Source organism: Cygnus atratus, chromosome 5 (assembly GCF_013377495.2).
Source record: "Cygnus atratus isolate AKBS03 ecotype Queensland, Australia chromosome 5, CAtr_DNAZoo_HiC_assembly, whole genome shotgun sequence".
NCBI lineage: Eukaryota > Metazoa > Chordata > Aves > Anseriformes > Anatidae > Cygnus > Cygnus atratus.
The window spans coordinates 56,740,795-56,761,532 of record NC_066366.1 but is presented as its reverse complement, the minus strand read 5'-3'; the positions used below and the strand labels follow the sequence as shown (position 1 = coordinate 56,761,532).

Below are 20,738 nucleotides of genomic sequence, written 5' to 3'. Positions count from 1 at the left end.
AGACACCCTTCTTTCCTGCCAAGGTCTGCTCCACCCTACACGGGTACCAATGAGGACAGCTGAGCACTGCTGACTTTCCAGTCCTGCATGCAGCAGGCATGGCTCCCAGCCCCAGATAGGCAATCATAAAGTGGAACAAGGCTCTCTAGTTTAGTTTAGTTTCTAAACTGAAAAAAAAAAAAAAGTTCTTGGTTTTTTACTGATTTTGTTTCTTCTCTTTCCCTCCCCCCCCCCAGCAGGCTCACGAGGACATCCACTCATTTGATTTTGGCTCGGGCTCAGCAGCGTTCGGTAGTGACAACCGTCAATCCTGCCAGACAGCCGATGGCACAGACTGCGAGGAGTGGGCGATCTTCGATTTTGCAGCTACGCCGCGACTTGTGTGCGCGTTTCGAGGCGAGCTGGCGGGCGGCCAGGCGCTCGGCACCGTCCTCCCACCCCGCGAGGTGTCTCGGCAGAGCAAGGTGCCGCGCTGCGCGCAGGCTTGCCAGGACCGCGGCATGAACGGCGCCAGTGCTGCGAAGGGAGGCAGGATGGCAGGGCTGTTCATCCCACATGTTTCAGTGGCACGAAGTCCACCGGTGAGGTTTTCCCACCCGACAAGTTCAGCCTGACTGGTACCGGGTTTAATTTGACGGATGGTTCGGCGCAGCTCAATTTCTGGTGGAAAAGGGAAAGGTCGCATGAAGCAGCCCCTTCGGGTGGCGATTTCAAGGTCCGGTTGAGGGCATGCTGCGGGCTAGCAAGGTGCCTTTTGGTGGCTATCAGATTTCTGAGTGCAGAATGGAGGATTTCGTTCTTTGTTCCTGAACTCATTCTTTCCATCGCGGGGTCCAGTGGAATGTAATCTCTCCAGATGCCAGCACCTCTTAGGAAATTGCACTATAGCAGCTATGCGCTCTAAGTGGCTTATTCATACGCAGAGAAAAGAATAGTAATATCCTTGGGGGAAGGTTTTGAAATGGTGCACGGTGACACAATCCCCAGCACCGGCAGGCTTTACTTCAGCTGAGGATCTCTCAAAACCAAGCTTGTTTTCAAGAGGAGCAGCAGCGCTTGCATTTCACATTTTACCCCCGGTTTGTTTAAAGTCTTTTCTTGCTGTTTAAAACAACCAGTGCTTCCTTCCTGGGAGGGAGGCAATGCTTTTAGGGTTACTGTAAATAATCAGAGCCAGAACAATTGGCTGAGTAAATTATCCTGTCCGCTGACACTAACAGACTCCGTGGAGCTACTAGGAACTTCATCAGCTTTTTTTCCTCTTACTATTACAGCAAAACAAAGGTTTGCCCAAAGTCCCTCTCTGCAGCAAACCATAGCCTTGGAGATAGCAGTCCCAAGGTGTTTTTTCTGAAGCCCTCATGCAAAAACTTCAAATGAGGAGGTTTGTCGTGAAAAAACAGCACACATGGGAGAACAAGGGAGCCCAAGGAGCCAGCTGACAGATGACCGCATGACAAAGCTAAAAGGAAACTCCAAATGCTGCCAGCGCAACTGCCCGCAGAGCGTGCCAAGAGCCAGGTGCTTCTTACCCAGAAACTGGAAGGGAAAAAAAATTGCTGAAAAAAAATCAGAGTCCTTCTGGGCAGTGCCTCTCCTGCTTGTGCAAAGTAATGTGCCACTCACAGGGGGACAATAAACAGGCAGGGGAAGAGGTGACACATAAGTGAGGGAGCAAAGCAGCGTGCTTTGCAGAATGAGGAACCAAAGTGGGTATACTCAGGAGCTTGCCGCTCACCCCTCTGAGGCAGAATTGTGTTAACAACCAGCTCTGCTCTGCAGCTGGATTATGCTGAGGAAAGGGAAAGTTAACACAAAAGCACTGGTGTTAACATTACCCTCAAATGGAAGCAGCATAAATACAAAATATTTGTTTCTCTGCTACTGTGCAACATCTGTTCTCAATAACTCAGTCATTTTCCTCTCTCCCTCCCTCGGGGTTTCAAAGTACACAAGGAAGTAGGAGAGACTTGCAGGTAGCTGGTGCCGTTGTGCCCGCTTGGAAGTTGTGCAACGCCGGAGCCTGTTCAGCAGCCTTTGCACCCGCAGAGCCTTCGCTGCAGCGCTGGAGTTTGCCCTGGTAGCACCTGCCAGGGCAGAGCTTTGCAGGATAGCGCCAGCGAAACAGGCATGTTGTATAACTGCATGTTCTGTGATTTGGTACCTCCACGCATGGAAATCTAGGGGGATGACAACCCTGAAGACTTTCACTTGCAAGGCTGCAAATTAAAAAAAAAAATAATTCTAAAAGCCCACTGAATCAGACAGCTTTGGCTGCAGTGCTGAAAGCCAACGATGCAAGTAACAACACTTGTTCACTACATCTATTTTTCTTCTGCACAAACCTTGAACACATTGCGGTTGTAAAAGCGAAGGGAGCTTGTGCCAGGGCATGATGTGGAGACGGGCTCTCCAAGGGAAACTCCCAGCACTGACATTTGAGCAACAAGTTTCTGGGTATGTCAGCTTGAGATGAGAATTAAGAGATCGAGATATCATGGCTGTGCAGGAGATCATCCTGGGGGACAATTCAGGTTTGTAGTTACATTCCTGATATGCCCCTGTGCTCCATCAAATACACACAGCCACACTGCACACCCAGCAGACCAAATAAACAGATAAACACACATTAAAAGACACACTTTGAAAAATAATTTTCCAAGATAAATCTCCTAGGTTTCCTTATTCTGAAAGCATTTGACATTTTTGTCGGGTTTGAAACAATTGAAGCAAAGAGCCAGAACTTTTTATTTGAAGGTGAATAATAAAGCATTGCAAGAACTTGCCAGTATGCTACTGGAGGCACAGTGAAACACCGCAAGAAAGCCACTGTGCTCTCATTGTACTTCAGAGCAGCACTCAGTAAGTTTTGGCATCTTTTGATGTTTGCAAATACTGTAGAACAAAGTGCTGTCTGATCTCTTAAATTCTACTTTAACCAGTAGTGAGGCTTAAACAAAAGTGAGCCCCCCCACCACCCCACCAAAAATAAAAATAAAAAAAATAAAAACAGGTGGCTTTTGTTGATGAATGTCTCGGGTGAGTTTTTAGCCTAATTTTAGAGGTAAGAAGAGTTTCTGATTCTGCTGACTGTGAGAAGTATTGCATCGTCTCTGCCCTGCTGGAGCTCAGTGCTATGGGGAGCAATATAACCACCCCTATCACCATCGGGAGCAATAGGAAGCAGCGCTATTACCTTTATTTTAGGATGAGACCATGCCTTGCCTGGAACCTTGTGCATTGCTCAAAAAAAAAGAAAAAAAAGAAAACAATTGCCCCTTTTGTGTTCAAGTCTGCAATTCCTGATTGCTCCCTCCCCAAAACTGCCCTCACCCACTGGGTGCAGAGCTTGGCTCCCTGGCATGCGCTGTCTCTTCAGACGAGTCTCGCCCTTGCAGGAGGAGATCGAGAACAGCGAGCGCTGCCACTGTGGGTTATCATACCAAAAGGCATTATTGACTCCAGCTCCTTTCCTTCCCCAGCTTTGAGAGGGTGTGGATGAGACAACATGGGGTGCTTGGGACTGCACCACCTCTGGATACTTGGTGCCCAACAGCTTTCACAGCTCCAGTGTCATGGCGCTGAAGCTAGGATTGGGTGGCGGCCGGTCAATCGGCAGTGCTCCCTCCCACCTACCTGCCAGGCAGAGCGAAACTCACCCCCCTGGGTAAACGTGAGCTTAAGTAAACTTTCCATGCTCCCTCAGAGCCATGGAGCTGAAAGTTTGTCTCCTAGGTTGTAGGGGACGCACCAGGAAACAAAGCGCTGCCCAGGCCAGGACCAGCGGTGGTGGCAATGGTGCTGCCTCGCCTCCCCTCAGCCTGGAGCAGGGCAGGTGTGGGTACCTGCAATGCCGGGTGCCTCCTGAAAGTCCCCGACCCTACTGGACCTATTCATCTTCAGTAGTGAGCTTCACCACCATACTTTCAATACATATCAGCTGAAGGCCTCAAACCCTAGAAGCCCTCTCACCTTAGCACATGGTGCAGGTGTCCTTCCTCAGCACAGCTACAGCCCAACGCGTCTTACAGGGTTGGTGACTCCTGGTGGAGCCCGGCCTCTGCTCCCCTTCTGGCTGCGTGGAGTATCAGCACACCTTCCTTTCAATTCAATGCAAGGAAAATGAGTTTCATTAGTAGGAGGCTAATTGGGTCATTTCTGAAGTTAGAACTAGAGGTTCAGTTTGAGGACTGCAAGAAAGGGAAGGCCATGATGTTTGGTTTTTCCCCTTAAAAAATTCAATGGCGTTCATTAAAGAGTGATCAAAATCCTACGAAAAGCAAAAGCCTAAGACAAGCCACAGGAGAACACAGCCTACTCTTGATCAAGCAGACACACAGATGCATGTCCCCAAAGGTTTCCTGAAGAACAGACATAACACTATGGCCTTAACCTTGTACATTTCAGAAGCTTTTTATTTTTATTTATTTATTTATTTATTTTTTACAAGGCAAGTCACTTCCACACACACTGCCTCCATGGCCCATTTCCCACATTGCCCACTTCCAGACAGCAGCTCATGGCCTGGGGCCTCCGGTCTTTCACTTGCCATGAAACAAGGCACTGGGAGGGCTTTAGGATAAGGTTGTTCTGAAGTTTGGCAGCTTTGCCCAAGACTGTACACCCAGGCCTAGTTTATGAGTTGGTCAGCTCACCACATAAACCACTCTCACAGCTTTGTCGTCACACTGCCAGTACAGCCTCCCTCCTTCCTCATGGAAATACAAAAGCCTCAGAGCACACGACATGGGTTAGACATCAAGGGGAGAAACAAGTCTTCTGGGCTAAGAGACAGGTGAGCACCATGGCAGATAGCCCGAGGAGGGCCCCACAAGCAGATTAGGCACAAATTTGTTGGGAAAAACTAACACTGGGCTGACCCTGCCCAGAGTGGAAAGACAGAGCAGACACCAGGGAAAGAGCTCTTCCAGTTCCCCCCCAGGACCTTGTGTGTGCTCATTGAAAACAGCACCATGAAAGGGTTTGCTTACAAAACATTTTTAGAAACAAAACTCTTTGACATGCAAGAGCATCTCTAAAGAAATGATTGAAAGGAAACCAGCTTCTTCTGACAGCTGATTAGGCATCAGAAGGGTTGAAATCCCAGTCATTGCAACTTCTCCCGCTCTACCAAAAGTAATATGTTTTTATCTAATTTACAAATTAAGGGGGAGAGAAGCTTCTGCTCCTCCAAATGTCACCGGACGGCTGTGAAATAAAGACAGCTTCTGGTACATGAAAAATGTAGATACCCATCCCTGTGCCTTGCTCAGTGTTTGTTGCCATAACCTATTGCACAGATGTGATGGGTTTTTGAACACAAGATCTATTATGTTTCCTGCCAGAGGCTCAAATCTGTACAGGCTTTCACAACACCTTGCCAGGTAGTTACTTTTTATACTGACTCAGTATTTGCCGGCAGCCACTGCCAAGCACTAGCTTGGGTCTTACCAACAGGCTGGGAAGCCAGCACTGCTAGCAAAATTCATTATATTATCCGTACGATCATCCTCCCCCCATCCTGGAGCAAAAGTCAACCGATTCTCGCACTCCAGTACCTACCCAAGCAAACTGCGTGGATCTGTGATATCCAACAGGGAAGCTGGATTACTCTCTCTCCCTCCTGCAAGTGTGCTCTTACACAGACTCTGACCCCGTGGTGGATTCATCCTGCAAAATCCTGCTGGACTGGAGCCACCTCGTTGCCCCACAGGGGAACCCAGCACCTTATTTCCTGCACCTTGGAGACCGCCTACTTATACGCTTGCGTTTTCCCGTCCAAGCTCCTTCCGTGTGACCTTGGGGAGGGAGGATGGCACTGTCTGGCTCGCCTTGTGCCAGCCAGGAAGCCTGCCAAGCGCCGGACAGACACCGCAGCACATCACAAAGTGCAGCAGAGCTTCTTGCCGTGCTCGGCCCCAGCCAAAACAGCCATTTGATAATTAACCACTCGGCCTGAGCCAGGCAAGCCAGGGCGACGGGACGCAGCATGCTTCTCGTTGTGCTCCGAGGGGAGGTTGCAAACCCGTGCACTGCAGGGCAGAGGTTGGGGGCTGACCCCAGCCCTCACCCGCAGACACGGCGGCAGATGCGCTGGGCTTCCCCACGGCCTCCCCCTTGCCTGGCAGATGCTGGCCTCGCTGGGAAAGCACTAAATGGATTCTGCTGAATCACTGCAGCAGATGGCTCCTAACACCACCTGGATAGCTCAGAAAGAAAAAAAAAATAAAAGAAAAAAATAGCGATAAGGAAGGTTGGGGAACAGAGAGTACCTAGTGTGTGGGCTGAGCTATCCCGAGGGAGAAGTAACCTGTGGGTAAGGTCGTCATTTGAACTGCTGTTTCCCCCAGATTCCTCTGTTATGAAGCCTGATATCATCCCTTTCCTGGCAATGTTGTCCCAAGGTCTACAAAGCACCTTGCTTCAAAACTGCTTGGGAAAAGTCTTTACCCAGAGGCTGGGGGGAAGGACTCAGGGAGCCAGGCTGTGCCGGGAGCTCGGGAGGGGAGGGCTGGGGACCAACACTCCTCACAGTGAGCTGCGGGACTGAACGGGGCCGCAGCACCAAGTTAGGTGTTTGTACAGACACCAAGACCAACTCACCACCAACTAGCTCTTCATGATGGGGCTGAGGTGGTAAATCCTCTCCGCTCGCTCAGCCCAGCAGCCCACGTACGGCCATCAGCTGGAGCTGTCCCTATTTCCAGGCACAGTGTGGGACACCAGGGGCTCAGGCTGGCAGCAGCACCAGCCTTCATCCCCTTGCCAACCTCCTCTTACCAGGTCATGCAGCACCATTGCTTTGATGCACATACAAGGCCCTGTATTCATCTGTATTAATAGATTTTTATTTTATTTTTAAAGCCAGACTGGCAAGTACTTTTATTCTCTGCAACAGATCACGTTGAAAGGGCACAGGAGCCAGCTGTGTACAGCAGCGTGCAGCTGTATGAGAGAGAATAACAAACAGGAAACAGGTAACAATAACTAAATTGTTTGCTCTCCCCTCCCATTAAACAGTGCTGGCAATTATTTTTTTTTTTAAATTGGGATGAAAAGAGCTAGTCAGAAAGAGGGCAGCTCGCACCGTGCATACACAGAGGATGCAAACTTGGAAAGCGCTCTGCATTCTTCTGCAGCAGCTCGTCCCCACCTTGGCCACACGTACAAGAAGCAAAGAGACAGGATCCCTCCGTCGTGTCGTGATGAAAGACACCTCTCTGTGCAAAGTTGCTCAATCTGCAACACTTCCAGCCAGGTCCTTCCCGGCACAAAACACTGATCGTTTTGAGACAAAATGTTCCCCGAGCAGGTCGCTTGCAGCCCTGCGCACAATTCGTCCTCCTCGTTCTCCCAGGACGAGGTGTTTTCACACACCCACTGCACCATGCACTCAGCTCCATTTTGCTTGAGCCCAGCTTTGTCCTACATAGGCTGTTCTCGCTGGGTCACACCTGCCATTGATTTCCTCAGATAACAGCTGCTGTTTCATGTTCTGCTGCCTGCGTTCCTCAGCAAAAAGGCACAGAAAAATACTCACCAGCAAGCAAAGCTCAGGGCGGCACGACGTAAAGCCGGCAGCCGTAGAAGCCAGGTGGTAACAGTGCCACCACCAAGCCGGGCAATAGGGAGGCTCTCAGTCCCAACACAAGCCCGACCATCCAAGCCAGCAAAAAGCCCTTCCTCCACGGCATCCAGACCTATGGTGGCATTTGGTGACACGTGGCCAGATGTCCCTGGGCATCCACAGCCACCCCTGTGCACACCAAGGCCAGACCACCTCCAAAAGATGCTACAAAACAGAAGCTAAAAAAAATAAATGAGGCCATTTCACAACACTCACCCCAACGTGAGCTGGGCTTTGCAAGAGTGGCAGGGACCCATGCTGCTGGCATCTGTAGGACTGACCCTTTCCAACCTACGGAGCCCGTTGCATATTTTAGTACTGGAGGATGCCAGCCCCCACAGACCACGGTTAGGAGGGTGGATGACCCTTCTATCACCCCCTTTCCCATAGCGATCAGCATCCCCAATGCACCTGAGAGCCAGGAACCTCTGCCCAGAGGCATCCAGCCACTCACTTGGTACCCCCACATGCACGCACAGCCCCTCCAGCACTCACCCAGCGGCTCGGTTTCTTCTCAAAGCTTTTATGTTTCACATTCCAAAGATTTAATTACGTTATCAGAACAACAGGCATCAGGATCTGGAGTGCCAGAATTCACATTAGCAATTGCTATCAACAAAGAAAATGGGCACAGCATGCCCGTGCCAGCGTAGATGTGGGCTGCTCTCCTCAATCTACGCACGGTTATTTATAGCCTAGTTGCAAGCCATCCACTTCGCAGGTTTAGCTTTGAGCTCGCTTCTTTCTCCCTCCAAGAACAGCCTGCTGCCTCCCCTGGCTTAGCGCAGCACCTAGATTTGGGCACAGTGAGTTCAATCTTTTTCCATCCACCTCCAGCAGCAGAAGAGAATGAAAAAAAAGCATGCCATGAACACACAGCTGCAGGAAAATCCCCCCACCATCAGCAAAAATACTTAAAAAGTATTGGTTTTAGGATATGGCATGGCAGCCAGACATTGCAGGAACGGCACAGGTCTCCAGCAGCCTTCAGTCCTCCCTCTGGATGGGGATGGAGGCACAAGCTGCACGAGGCAGGAAGCATGACCGAGTGCAAGAAAAACACTCATTTTGTTACAATTGCAAGGAGGTGACTATGTGACAGCAGAGGGGCAGACGGACAGCTGCCCCTCCACACCAGCATCACCTATAATTTGCCCTTCCCCAAAGCAGCACCATCTCGAGGCAGCCCCATCTCACCCACCAGAGCCCTTTGCCTCACCAAAAGTAAGAAATCCCAGATACGTAGTACGGGTGGCAAAACCATCCTTATTTTCCTCCCCTGAGCAGCAGCTGGCGCATGCAGCTCACACTTTCTTCCTCCTGCCCCCAGCTCCTGCTGAAGTCCGGGAAGTTAAGACAGAAGCCAGCAGCAGGAGCTGGGGCAGAGCCTGGCTCCCCCCGGGGCCGTGGAGGTTTTGGGGCTGAAGGAGCCCCCTCCATTCACCCTGCTGGCCGAGCTGGATGCACGCAGGCTGCTCGCCTCTAGGTGCGCCTCAGATGTCTACCATTCCCACCGGCCCTGAAAAAAAAAATAAATAAAAATTAGAGTATCTACTTAAAAAAAATAAATAAAAGCAGTGCACCCACTTGTAATTAATAACGACAAACCCAACACCCCCCCCCCCCCCCCTTCTGCTAAAGCGGGGAGGAGGAGGCTCAAGTTTACAACTCTAGCACATTTTATTTCGTGTAAATTTATAAAGACAACAATCCTAGTCACGATTGTCACATTTACAGCACATACCAATACAGTTGCAAACAGAACTCCACGCAAAACTAAGCGCTAACAGTAGCTTAAATCACTCCTTCTGCGATTGTCATATCTAGACTAACAGCATCACGCTAACACTGAAGGAAAAATAGTTCACTATAAAACAGTGATAGAACGTTTTTATAAAATATATTCCATTCCAATAGCTTCTCTACATACTGTATACTATAAAACTCTCCCACAAAAATTAGTGTCTTTAAATATACATATTTAATCTGAACTGCACCAAGATTAAAAACAATTAAAAATATCAATGATTTTTTATTATTTTTTTTTTTTTTTACATTAACTTCACAGTATTTGTTTGTAGTAGAAGACAAATCCAGTGTTTAAAATGTGGCGCAGGACCATCCGCTACCAGGATGGCCACTGCCCCGCAGTGAAACAGTTTGTGAAAAGACAAGCCAAAGTGTGCAATGTTTTTAGTACTTCTCTGTAGAGCTTTGAAACCACTTTGAAAACACGCTCAGAGCTATTGCAACTCGGAGACACAGAGAGAGAGCCAAAAAAAGTCACCTTAAGGACAAAAATAAGTGCAAACGTCTTTACTTTAGAAATTCAAGCTATGAGGAGTGGGAACACAAATACCAGACGATGAGAACAGTGTGTTTATGATGTAGTAAAGAATAAGAAAGTCTTTTTTTTTAAACTTTCGCCCCATATTCACTGCAGTACAGAGCATGCTCATAGCATCAGTTTAATGAATTATTCCTATACTAGCATCAGACACAAACTTGTTTAAACTTTTCCCTGCTCCATACACTAGCGATGTCTTATGGCACATCCTATTTTATGATCTTAAAAAAAAAAAACAAACAGAAACTGAAGACTGAAATGCAAAGAGTGTCACAAAAATGCAAAATTAAGAGATTATCAGCTTCAGTAATGCTGACTCTACATTAAACTGTTTACATGTTGTTCAACATGCAAAAACATTGTTATAAAATTTAAAGTAAAGTGTAAATTAACTAGTTTTGAAATAGATTAACAGTAATAATTCCACTTCAAAAAAAAAATCTAATAAATACTATATCAAGTATCTTCAGGAGAAAAAAATAACTTAATTTTAGTAGAAAGAAAAATAACTTAATTTTAGTAGATTTTGTTCAGTGCTATTTCCAATCACAGCAAAAAGGAGAAAAAAAAAGAAAAAGCTGATTAAGTAGAATAAGACCACAGTACCAAAGCCACTTATGTTCAAGATACAGTACTCTCCCACAACTTCCATATGTAACAGGTTCAGCAAAAATATTTTACAGTAGACAAATTAGACTGAAAACAAAACCCAAAACTATAAATAGAAGCAAAATTTCACATTACATGTACATTCATAGTTTAAGAGATGAATAAGAGGAGGCTGTAACAATCTTGCTATTTTTTTTTTTTTTTTAAGAGGAAGTACTTATAAAATAAAATAAAAAAATCCCATATTATTTATGTAGGTAGTGCTCAGGTTTTGGACCAGAAGGGGAAGGCATTAGGCAATTCTTTCTTTTTAAGATGAAATACAGTATTTTAAGCACAACTTAAAAAAAAAAAAAAAAAAAAAAAATCAAATTCAGTGCTTCATGTTCATTTAAAAATAAACACTTGTTTCACAAAAGAGATAATCCAGGAGTGTGAGGAAGGATAGTGAAGCAACAGTAACGCAGCAGAACGACATTCAAAACCCTCGGATATTATTATTATACTTCAGTCCCACATACATGTACCCTGAATGGATAATTTGACTGGAAAGGAATAATCCGATATTTACTGACATGCACAGCCCAAAGGATGCTCTATTAGGCAAGTAATTGAGTTACTGTGTTTGGAGTAAAACTGGTTATGGTTACAGGCAGCCTCAGTTCACAAAAAAAAAAAAAAAAAAAAAACAACAACACGAACAATAATAATTAAAAAGTGAAAGATAAAAACCACCCCAAGATCCAAAAACCTCCCCGGAGAAAGGTGGTGATTCGGCAGGGTGGGGGGAAAAGTTAGGCCACGCTTTCCCTCCAACGTTTCCTCTTCCAACTGCCCCTTAGCAGCAGGGATTGCACGGACCTGGGCCCAGAGGGATTACCAACTTCATTTAAAAACCAAGAAATAAAACCGTGAGCTGCCGACGGCAGCCTCCCAGCAAACTTCTCGGAGAAGACAGCGAGAGGGGCATCTCCTCGGATGCTCAGCACCGGGTGCCCAGAGCAGGGGGAGCCCAGCAGCCGGCCAAGGCAAGACAGGGGGTGCTGGCCCCTTCCCATCACCAGAGCCACACAATCCCCTGCTGCCACCTTCGCACCAGGAGTGGGGTTGTCCCCGCACACCGATGAGGGGATGCAAACGTTCACGGAGTGCAGGATTTCGGACCCGTGCTAGCGCACATCCCTCGGCAGCCGAGGAGCGAGGCCGCTGTGGACGGGCTTTTTTCAAGCCACGAAGCAGCTCCGTGCTCTGCTGTAGGCGAGCGCATGGGTGGGAAGGGAAACTAAGGCAAGCCTCGAGGCAAAAACTTCTCATTCAGATTGCAGGACTGATTGCAGAACTATTCCAACATAATTAAAAAAAAAAAAAAGCCAACGACAACAACAACAAAAAAGTGACTAGTACCAAAGGTGTATCCAGAAATTCTCCCCCCTTCCCCTTTATCTTTTGGGCCAATTTGAGGTCTCTTCCAGCTCTATGAAATAAGACTACAGCCTGTTAGAGATACACGCAGAGAAATTTCCCTACGCTGAAATGTGTTTAAGCCATCGGTCGTCTCTTCGGATGTTTCTACGCACTACGCAGACGGCATCAGGGAAGCTTAATGGAATCCAAGTATTTCTCCGGAATCTACTTATAAGCAATCTTTCTTCAAACTAAAAATAAAAAGAAAAAAAAAACACAAAAAACACACCCTGACCACGAAGCAAGTACTTCCAGCATGAAAACAGATACTAAATCATTGCAGAATTACTTAGGTCATTTCACATTAATAATGTAGCATGGGTGCACAAGAGAAGACCTGAAGGGAAGGAGGCAAGGGACGGGGGAGATGGAGAGGTGGAAGGATTGCATTAAAAGGCCTCTGGAGTGTATACCTCTGCATCTTTTAAAGATCATATACCTGAAGTGAATATCACCAAAATAAAGGAAGAAAAAAAGAAAAAAGGAAAAAAAAAAAGAAAATTCAGATGCTGCCTTTTTTTCCTGTTTTGTTTTAAAAGGGCCGGGGGGTGCGGGGGAAAGGAGAAAAAACGACGCGTCTCAAACCACCAAGGACTTTACAAGGCCACAATGAAATTTGCGGATATGTCTGTATAAATCCCCCGACTGCGTGAACCGTCTCTCGCACCACTTGCACCCGTGGGGCTTCTCCCTGGTGTGCACAACCGCGTGGCGGCTGAGGTTGTGGGAATACTGGAAGCTCTTTCCGCACTGGCCGCAGGTATAGGGCTTCTCGCCCGAGTGAGTCCTCTCGTGTCTCTTGAGGGTGTACATGCAGGAGAAAGTCTTTCCGCAGAGGGTGCAGGTGGGCACCGAGCCGTCGGGCGACAGCCGGGTCCGCGAGCCGTCCTTGTCGCGGAAGTGGGAGCTGAGGTGCAGCTGGAGGATGTGCGGGCTCGGGAACACCTTGCTACACAGGGGGCAAATGCAGATATGCCCGGGAGGCACGAGCACGCCCGAGGAGATGTCCGACGAATCCATGTCATCCTCGCTCTCGTCTCGGTCTTGATCTATATCCTCCTCTCGGGCATGAGAGCTGCCATTCCCCGCGAACATGTGTCCTAACCCTGTCACTAGGCTTTTGGCTGAATTCCCAAAATGCTGACTCTCCGGACTCCTGGCTTCGCTGTCCTCCTGATCTGACAGCAAGTCTTGTTCATCTTTAACAAGTGGCTCGGTACCCTGCTGCTGGCTGTCGGAAGCCAGCTGTCCAAAGACATAGGAGGGGTGTAAGGAATCTCTCCCCGGCACGGGCTTGAAAGACAAATCCAGCGCGCAGTCCACATCACCCGAAGCCAGGGTATGGTTAACAGACCTTTGGGACAAAGGTCCTGTGGAACTATTGACATTAGCCTTTGTTTTTCCAGCTGCTGCGGCGCACGATTCTGCCTCTGTCGGCGCAGAGCTGACACTTATATGATCAGAGGACCAGGCGGGGTGACTGCTGACCTTTTCTTTGCCTGCCGCTCTGTCGTATTCTGCAACGCTGAATTTTTGTTTGTTTCCTGGGTCAAACTCGTGGACCAGGGGCGCTCCGGCGTCTAGAAAATGCTCCGCTTTCTCCAAACCGGCCACCTCATCATTAATCTTCTCCTCCGGACATAATTCTTTATCTTTCAACTTGCCCTTGCAGACTTTCACAATGTCATACATGTGGAGGTAGCTAGCCGCAGCCAGCACATCTTCCACCGGGAGACTGTTGAATTCCAGCTTTCCCTCGTACATGAATTCGAGCAGCAGGCTGAAGGCAGGGGCTGTGACAATGTCACTGTTCAGATGCACAATATCCCTTTTGTCTAACTGGTCCCTGTAGAAAAGATGGAAGTACATACTGCAAGAGGCAAGAACGGCTCTGTGAGCTCTGAATTGAGCTTCTCCAACTAAAACAGTACAGTCACACAGGAAGCCCTGGTGACGCTGCTGACTCAGACACTGCAGCAACTGGCGGCTATGGTCTGGAAACTCCATTCTTCCTTCATAACCTGTTCAAAACAGGAAAAAACTTGAATGCTACTGTAAACTAAAGCCTCCTAGCAGCTGTAACAAACAGATCGGCTTTTTGGTAACACAAGCCAAAGAAGCAGCCTTGGAGATAACGTTTACTGTTAATTGTCTGTAATAGTTTTATTAAAGGGGGGGAGAAGAAAAAAAAAAAAAAAGAAGAAAACAACACAACATGCTTCTCATCCTTTCGCACCTGCTCCGAACAGGAAAAACTTGATTGTAAGTAAACAAAAGCTAGTAAAGCAGCAGCCCCTCCAACCTTTGTTTCTCCCACTAAGCACTTTAATAAAATTAAGAAGAGGCAAGAAAAATAAATAAATAAAAAGCACAAACTCCCAGGCTCTCTTCCCAGCGACGCTAACTCGGGGCATCTTCTAATAAAGTGCATTACCCCCATCACGCACACACACACAATTTAAACTTTATCCCCGCTCCTCATGCACGGAATCACAACAAAACAGCCGCGGCTCGCTCCGGGGAAGTGGCGTTTTCCCAGGCACGGAGGAGGAGGAGGAGGAGGAGGAGGAGGAGGAGGAGGAGGACGGGGATGGAGGCAGAGCAGCAGCAGCAGCAGCAGCACCCCGCATGCAAAACGAAGGGGAAAAAAATAAATTAAAAAAAAAAAAAGGCGGAAAAAAAAGAAAAGTTTCCGTTGAAGTTATTAAAGGGCAAGGAGGAAAATAAGAGGCGGGAGGGCTGGGGCTGCCCGCCGGGTCCTTACCTTCCCGCGGGGCCGGGGCGCGGAGCCGGGCAGGGGGAGCGCGGAGCGGCCGCGGGTGCGTGCGCGAGTGCGAGCGAGGCGCGGAGGGAGGGAGGGAGGCTGGAGGGAGGGAGGCTGGGAGGGAAGGAGGAGTGCTCGGTTTGCTAATTACACCGCAAGCTGGAGAGTCAGCTGCTCTGACTTCACTGCGATGGAAATGCTACCTCCAGCTGTGCGCCTTTTAATGCCATATGTTACTCCAAATCTCGCTACCAGCCAACCACAGCTTGCTGCCTTTTAAAGTTCCAGCAGCCCCATTTATAGCCCGCGATTAAATCCCACAAACTTGCCCCGAGCCCGCCCCCCCCCCCCTTTCCCAGCGGTGCCCCCCCCGCACCTCCCTCCCCGGAGTTGCTCCCCGCAGCACCGCCGTGACCTTCGCCTGCGCCCGGCTCCGCGCACCAAATGGAGGGGGGGGGGGGACCCCACGCAACCCCTCCGGGGCGCCTCCCTACCCCTGGAGCACCCCCAAAAAGCCTCTGGGAGCACTCCCCAACTTTGCAGGGAGCGTTTTTTCCCTCTCGTCCCCCCAGGGGAAGGGGAGGCGGGGGCAGTCTGGGGGGGTCCCGCTACTCACCGAGGCGCGGCGGGGCTGCGCGGCTGCATGCGGGCGCTGCGCGGGGGCTCCGCGGGCGCGGCGGCGCGGCGGGGCTGCGGAGCAGGTTGGTCGCCGGCCGCTCTCGCGATATTTGTCCTCCCGAGCCGCGGGGGGGTGCTGGTGGTGAGTGTGCAAACGAGTGTGCAAACGGGGGGGGGGGGGGGAACGCGTGTGCAAGCGTGCGTCCCCGCCCGGCGCACACAATAGCCCCCCGGCGCCCCGGCCAGCCCCGGCGGCCGGTGCGCGGTGCCGGCTGCGCCCTCCCCTCCTCCTCCTCCTCCTCCTTCTCCTCCTCCCCGCTGCCCTCCTCTTCCTCCTCCTCCTCCTCTCCCCTCCCTTCCTCCCCTCCCCGCCCGACCGCTGCATTGGCCCCGCCGCCGTCCCGCTCCCAACTCGGCCGCGGAGCGGGGCGCGCACCCCCGGGGGCTGGCGCGGAGAGGGGACGGGGACCGGGACCGGGACCGAGCAGCCCCGACCGTGCGCTCCCCCGCTCTTCGGCTTTAGTTTTGCTACCAGATGCCTGCGGATTTTTTATTTTTATATTTTTTATTTTTTTTTTTTTGAGATGACCTTTTCGATAGTTGATTCGAATTTTAAATTTTAATTAGCTGTAATCCCATCAAAAGTGAGAGCGTTTAGAGTGATTAAAAAAAAAAACAAAGTGGCGGATCTCCCGCCCCAGCAAACGGGGAAAAGTCGGGCACGGCTCTTGCTGCCCGCACCGCAGCCCGGAGCTTCTCCCTGGCGCTGCTAGGGACCGGGACCGGGACCGGGGGGCTTTCCCCCCCCCGCCCTGAGCCTCCCGGAGCCCCCCGGCTGCAGCCGGACCCGCCGCTGGGTCCCCCGGCAGGTGGAGGTGGCCTCGGACCCGAAGCGCTGGAGCGGGGCTCCAGGTCCAGGCTGACTTGATCACGTGTATATTTCTTTTTGTGTGAGGTTTTAGCCGTGCTTAAAAGAAAAGGGGTGTGTTTTGCAACGCTGTTGGGTTCGGGTGAGTGGAGAGAGATCAGAGCCCTGCTGCAAGCACCCTGCGTGGCTCTGGTCCGGAGACTCTTGCTTCCACCAAGTAATGCTGAGAAACTCCTTTCTTTTCCCTCCTCTAGGTTGCCTGTCTAGATTATAGTATCTAGGATAGCAACTTTTTTTTTCTTCTTCTTCTTTTTCAATGCCCGATGATGGCATTAGCACCTTAAAACATCACTTTTATCGGTTGGTATATTTGTTAGTAATTTGGTCCAATTCATCGATATTTAATCCTCAGGCTCTTTGTCACAGAATTCAGCATCTATTTTTTGCCAACAGCCACTTCCCTCTCACAGACCTTGACGGTTTAATTCAGTTGACAGTGAATGCCAGGGTATTTGGTTGGGTTTTGAGTGTCAGCGACTGCGCTGTCACAAAGCCCTGCTGTCATATCATTATCGATGTTGTTCAGATTGGGAAAGTCCAGCCCAGAACGCAGAAGTGACCAGCTCCAGTGAGAGTTAAAGGTGCTGGGGTTAAATCCATCACTGTTTGGTAAAGGTGAGACCTTCATCTGTTTGTTCAGATCACAGACACCATCCTGGGATGGGAACTCTGTCCTTTTGAAGACAGTGCTGAAGACAACACAGGCTCCACTGTAAGTGAAGCGGTTTCTTCAACAAGAAAGTGCAGCTTCCATGAAGCCCTCTGTGTGGATGTGACGACTTGTAGAGCTTCTCTTTGTACACTAGAAATATTGGGCAGTATTTGTACAAATTATGCTGCTTGGCATAAATCCCTTATTTTGTGTAACACATTGTTCATTTTTTCCCTCTCTCCTTTAGTAATAAGGGGAGGAAAAAGAAAATGAAAAAAACCCTAAGGATTCAATTCCTGTTTGGGTTCTGTAAGCTAGGAATAATTGTCTAGAATCTAACAGTATTTTATTTTTAGTAAACCAGTTACAATTTCACAATGAATCTGTGGTCATTACCGAGTTTGAAATGTCAAGAAACACGGCAGTGTTCTCATTTTCTCCCCTTATCCATTCTGCTCATTGTTGGCTTGCTTTTCAAGGCCTCAGAAATAGTAGGCTTGCCTTCGCACCAAGGTAGCGATAGACACAATACAGGTGTTGTGCTGATTTCGGTGCAGTTGTATAAAATACTGGTAGTACAACTCTCTAGTGTAAACAAGCCCTAAGTGATTACTCGAGGCAAGGCAACAGGAAGAACTGCCCCAGAAACTTTATTCTGAAAGCTCCTGCCTTTCTGAAGGCCCTCATGAAAGCAGGAAAATCACAAGCAAATGCTCTACTTTCATCTCTCTGGCCCCATAGCCTCGGCAAGACAAAGACTCCAGTACCATTAGGAAGAGGCTCCATTTTCAGTCCTTCCCCGAGTGAAAGGAGCCAGGCAGCAGCTGCCCAGTCCCCACAGCCCATAGGAAACTCTCTGACCACAGTCCGGGCTGGGGGACAACACCCCCATCCCATTGCCAAATGCAAGGACAGCTGCATATGAATGGGGACTGATGGAAAGTGTCAGGAGCTGATGGATCAGGCATCCTTTGGCAGCAATGTGAGCTCCTGGGCTTGGCTAAAACCCTCCTGGGAGCCAGCAAGCATCTTGCCGCTCACGTAGCGTTGTAGAGCTGAGCAGAAAATGCAGGTTTAGGGCAGAGAGGAAGAGTTGGCGGTGCTAGCAGGGCTTTCATTTGCCAGGCAGGGCTAGCCCTGGTCCTGGTTGTTTATGCTGCCTGGACACCAGCCAAATCCCACAGAAATTAGTAGAAAAACCAACTGGATCAGGTCCATAAAGCCCGAGGACTCGCTTCCATTCTTACCCCTTTGATCCAAGGAGAGTATATATTTACCAAGTGGGGCCTCTCAATCCCTTTTCGTTGGCCAAATGCAGAAGTGGTAGCAACAGGTTTTTCATGTGGTTTAATCGTTTTCTCTCGCACCTCATTGGGTAGCAGCCTCTTTGTGTTTGTTCCTACATGATTTTGAGTGCTTTTATGTTCTTTTTTTTTTTTTTTTCATGCCATCTTCTTTGTGGTAGTCCAGTCGCATTTCAGAGAGAGAGGCAGTGTTTAATACTGCAGGTACTGAAGATGTTTTAAGTGTAGTAGTCATAGCAAGGTTTGTTTGCAGTTCTTCCAAAGTTTTCCAAATGTTGATTTATCCTGTGCAGACAGCAGGACCGAAGCCTTCATCACCTCCTCTGAAACAGGGAGGAATTTAATCCCAAAGGGTGCTGAGCCCCATGGTGTTAGGAGAAGGAGCTGCCATTGGCATTTGTGGATGCCCCCCAGTTTGCAGTCTATTCTAGCACTTACCTGGCAGTCATACCCAAGGTCAGCTTTCAGGGGGTTGCTCAGTTTGCAGCCAAGCCACAGAAAAGTGGGATGACCTTCTGCGGAATAACGCCAGGCTTGTTGGTGTCAAAATACCAAGTGACCGTAAATCAGCGGAGAATTGCTGAGACCAGGCTTGAGCAGGAACGTGAGCTAATTGACATGCAGGAATGTGAGCTGACTGACATGCTTATCTTGCTCATCTGGCCAAAGCATAGGCCAGATGTTGGAGGTTTGCAGTTGAACAATCAGCATGTATGAGGCTCCAGCAGCTAAGCAATGTCTGGGGTGAGGCGGAAGCCTCACAGTCTGGTGTTGTTTCAGCTGAGGCCAGGAGAACAACCTGTCCCTGTACCCAGTGCTGGCCTCACCCCCTCCTCCTCTTTTCATGACTGACAACACAACAAGTCTTGTTGAGAGCCATTCAGCACACGATATAATGACTTAGTCCCACCTCACCCGAAGTGTAGATTTGGTATTCAGAAATCTCGGTTTGGAGGATGAGTACTCCAGTTACCAGTGGGCCGACAGGCCTGGGCACCCTCCTTACCAAGCAGGGAAGGAGACAAAATCCTTTAGGAATAAACCATTGGCCAGACCTGGGGCTAGGACTGGATCCAGCCACAGCCAGGCTCCTCTCTGAGGAGTTCAGAAAGCGAGGGGGTCCTTTCTGAACATCATGACTCAGAGGAAGGGCCTCCCTCAGCCACTTACCCTTAGCGCGACACCAGCCTAGAGATCCCCTTCTAGCACCTCATGTAGGACTCAAGGAAGCAATAACATGCACTATTGCCATTCCAGACATTAATCAGAGTATATATCTTAGTCTCCTGAGCAGTGTGCTTATGTGTATTGCATTTGTTTTATGGCTGTCCTGCTGATTTGTCCCTGGCAGTGAGACCCTGCATGCACTGGACCATTTGTGACTATCTCTTGTAGCAGCTAGGGCCTTATCAAGTCATCCTATGGAGTCAATAAACTCCTGATAGCCCTAAGCTGCATGTATAAATTACATGTTAACTTATATTTTCTATAACACAGATATCAGTAAGGACAGGCCAATCCAGGTTGATGCATTAGGGGTGCAAAGGACTCCACAGAGGTACCTCTGGCGCAGGTCATGTTTGCTCTGCTACAAAAGCAAGATCCCTGCCTGCACCAGCCAGGCGATGCCTGTCGCACCTGTACCTCATCGCTGCTGTCAGCGGCCGGGAGATGGGTTCCTCTTCATTATTCAGCTCTCATAGTTTCACTCAGCTCACCTAACCCTCAACTTCTGCTTGGTTTTGTTACAATCTGCCGTGTTTTGGATTTCTAGAAACTGTAAATGAAGGTACTTTTTCAGCCTTTAAAAATCCATTGTTTTTTTCGTGTATAGGGAGCACACTTCTTAGTTTGTAGTGGTTGAGGAAATTTGCACAGCATCGATAAGGCACATTCTCCTCTTTGGGAGTTTTTTTTTTCCTCTTTCACCCTTGCTAATCACCCTGACAGTCATATTTCAGTGTTGCTCAGCTTTACTTACATAAACTTCAGAATATGACATCCATTTACTTTAATATTATCTAATACAATTAAGCAAGTTATTTCCTTTTTTATATTTGTTTTATTTATTTATCCATCCATCAATCCCTAGGAAGGAAATCTTCCTAGGGATCTTGCCCTTGTTATAAATTAGCAGGTGTATGGAAGTTTGTAGCAGGATATATAGAGGATGGCATTGAGAGTCCGTAAATAACAGAGGCTTGTAAGAGACAAATTGCTGTCTGCTTTGGGACTGGGCATAAAATTTGCCAGGCCCAGACGAAACCCTTTAAATCAGAAGCTGATGTGTTCTCTGATAAGCTAAGCAGCATTGTAGGGTCCAGTGTAGAGTTACAAATATCTTATTAAAGGAGAGGTTCTTAATTGGCGTTGCTCTGTTTGTAAGCAAATAATACACTCTGTTAACAATGCACTTTATTTTAGT

At 48.7% G+C, this 20,738-nt stretch overlaps 1 protein-coding gene across 3 annotated transcripts; it reads right to left on the bottom strand.

Moving 5' to 3' along the window:
- Positions 1-8,873: 8,873 nt before the first annotated feature.
- ZBTB42 (zinc finger and BTB domain containing 42) lies at positions 8,874-15,730 on the bottom strand. 3 transcript variants are annotated; one of them, XM_035551317.2, is made up of 3 exons: positions 15,428-15,508; positions 12,715-14,068; positions 8,874-9,146 (listed from the first exon to the last, which is right to left on the bottom strand). In XM_035551317.2, exons 2-3 carry the CDS (start codon positions 14,052-14,054, stop codon positions 9,110-9,112), a joined length of 1,377 nt encoding a protein of 458 aa, XP_035407210.1. In that variant the 5' UTR covers positions 14,055-14,068; positions 15,428-15,508; the 3' UTR covers positions 8,874-9,109. The 3 variants fall into 3 exon arrangements, with proteins under 3 accessions (XP_035407210.1, XP_050566998.1, XP_050566999.1); XM_050711041.1 differs by lacking the exon at positions 8,874-9,146 and having other exon boundaries at positions 9,297-14,068; positions 15,428-15,730; XM_050711042.1 differs by lacking the exons at positions 8,874-9,146; positions 15,428-15,508 and adding an exon at positions 14,812-15,000 and having other exon boundaries at positions 9,297-14,068.
- Positions 15,731-20,738: the final 5,008 nt, after the last annotated feature.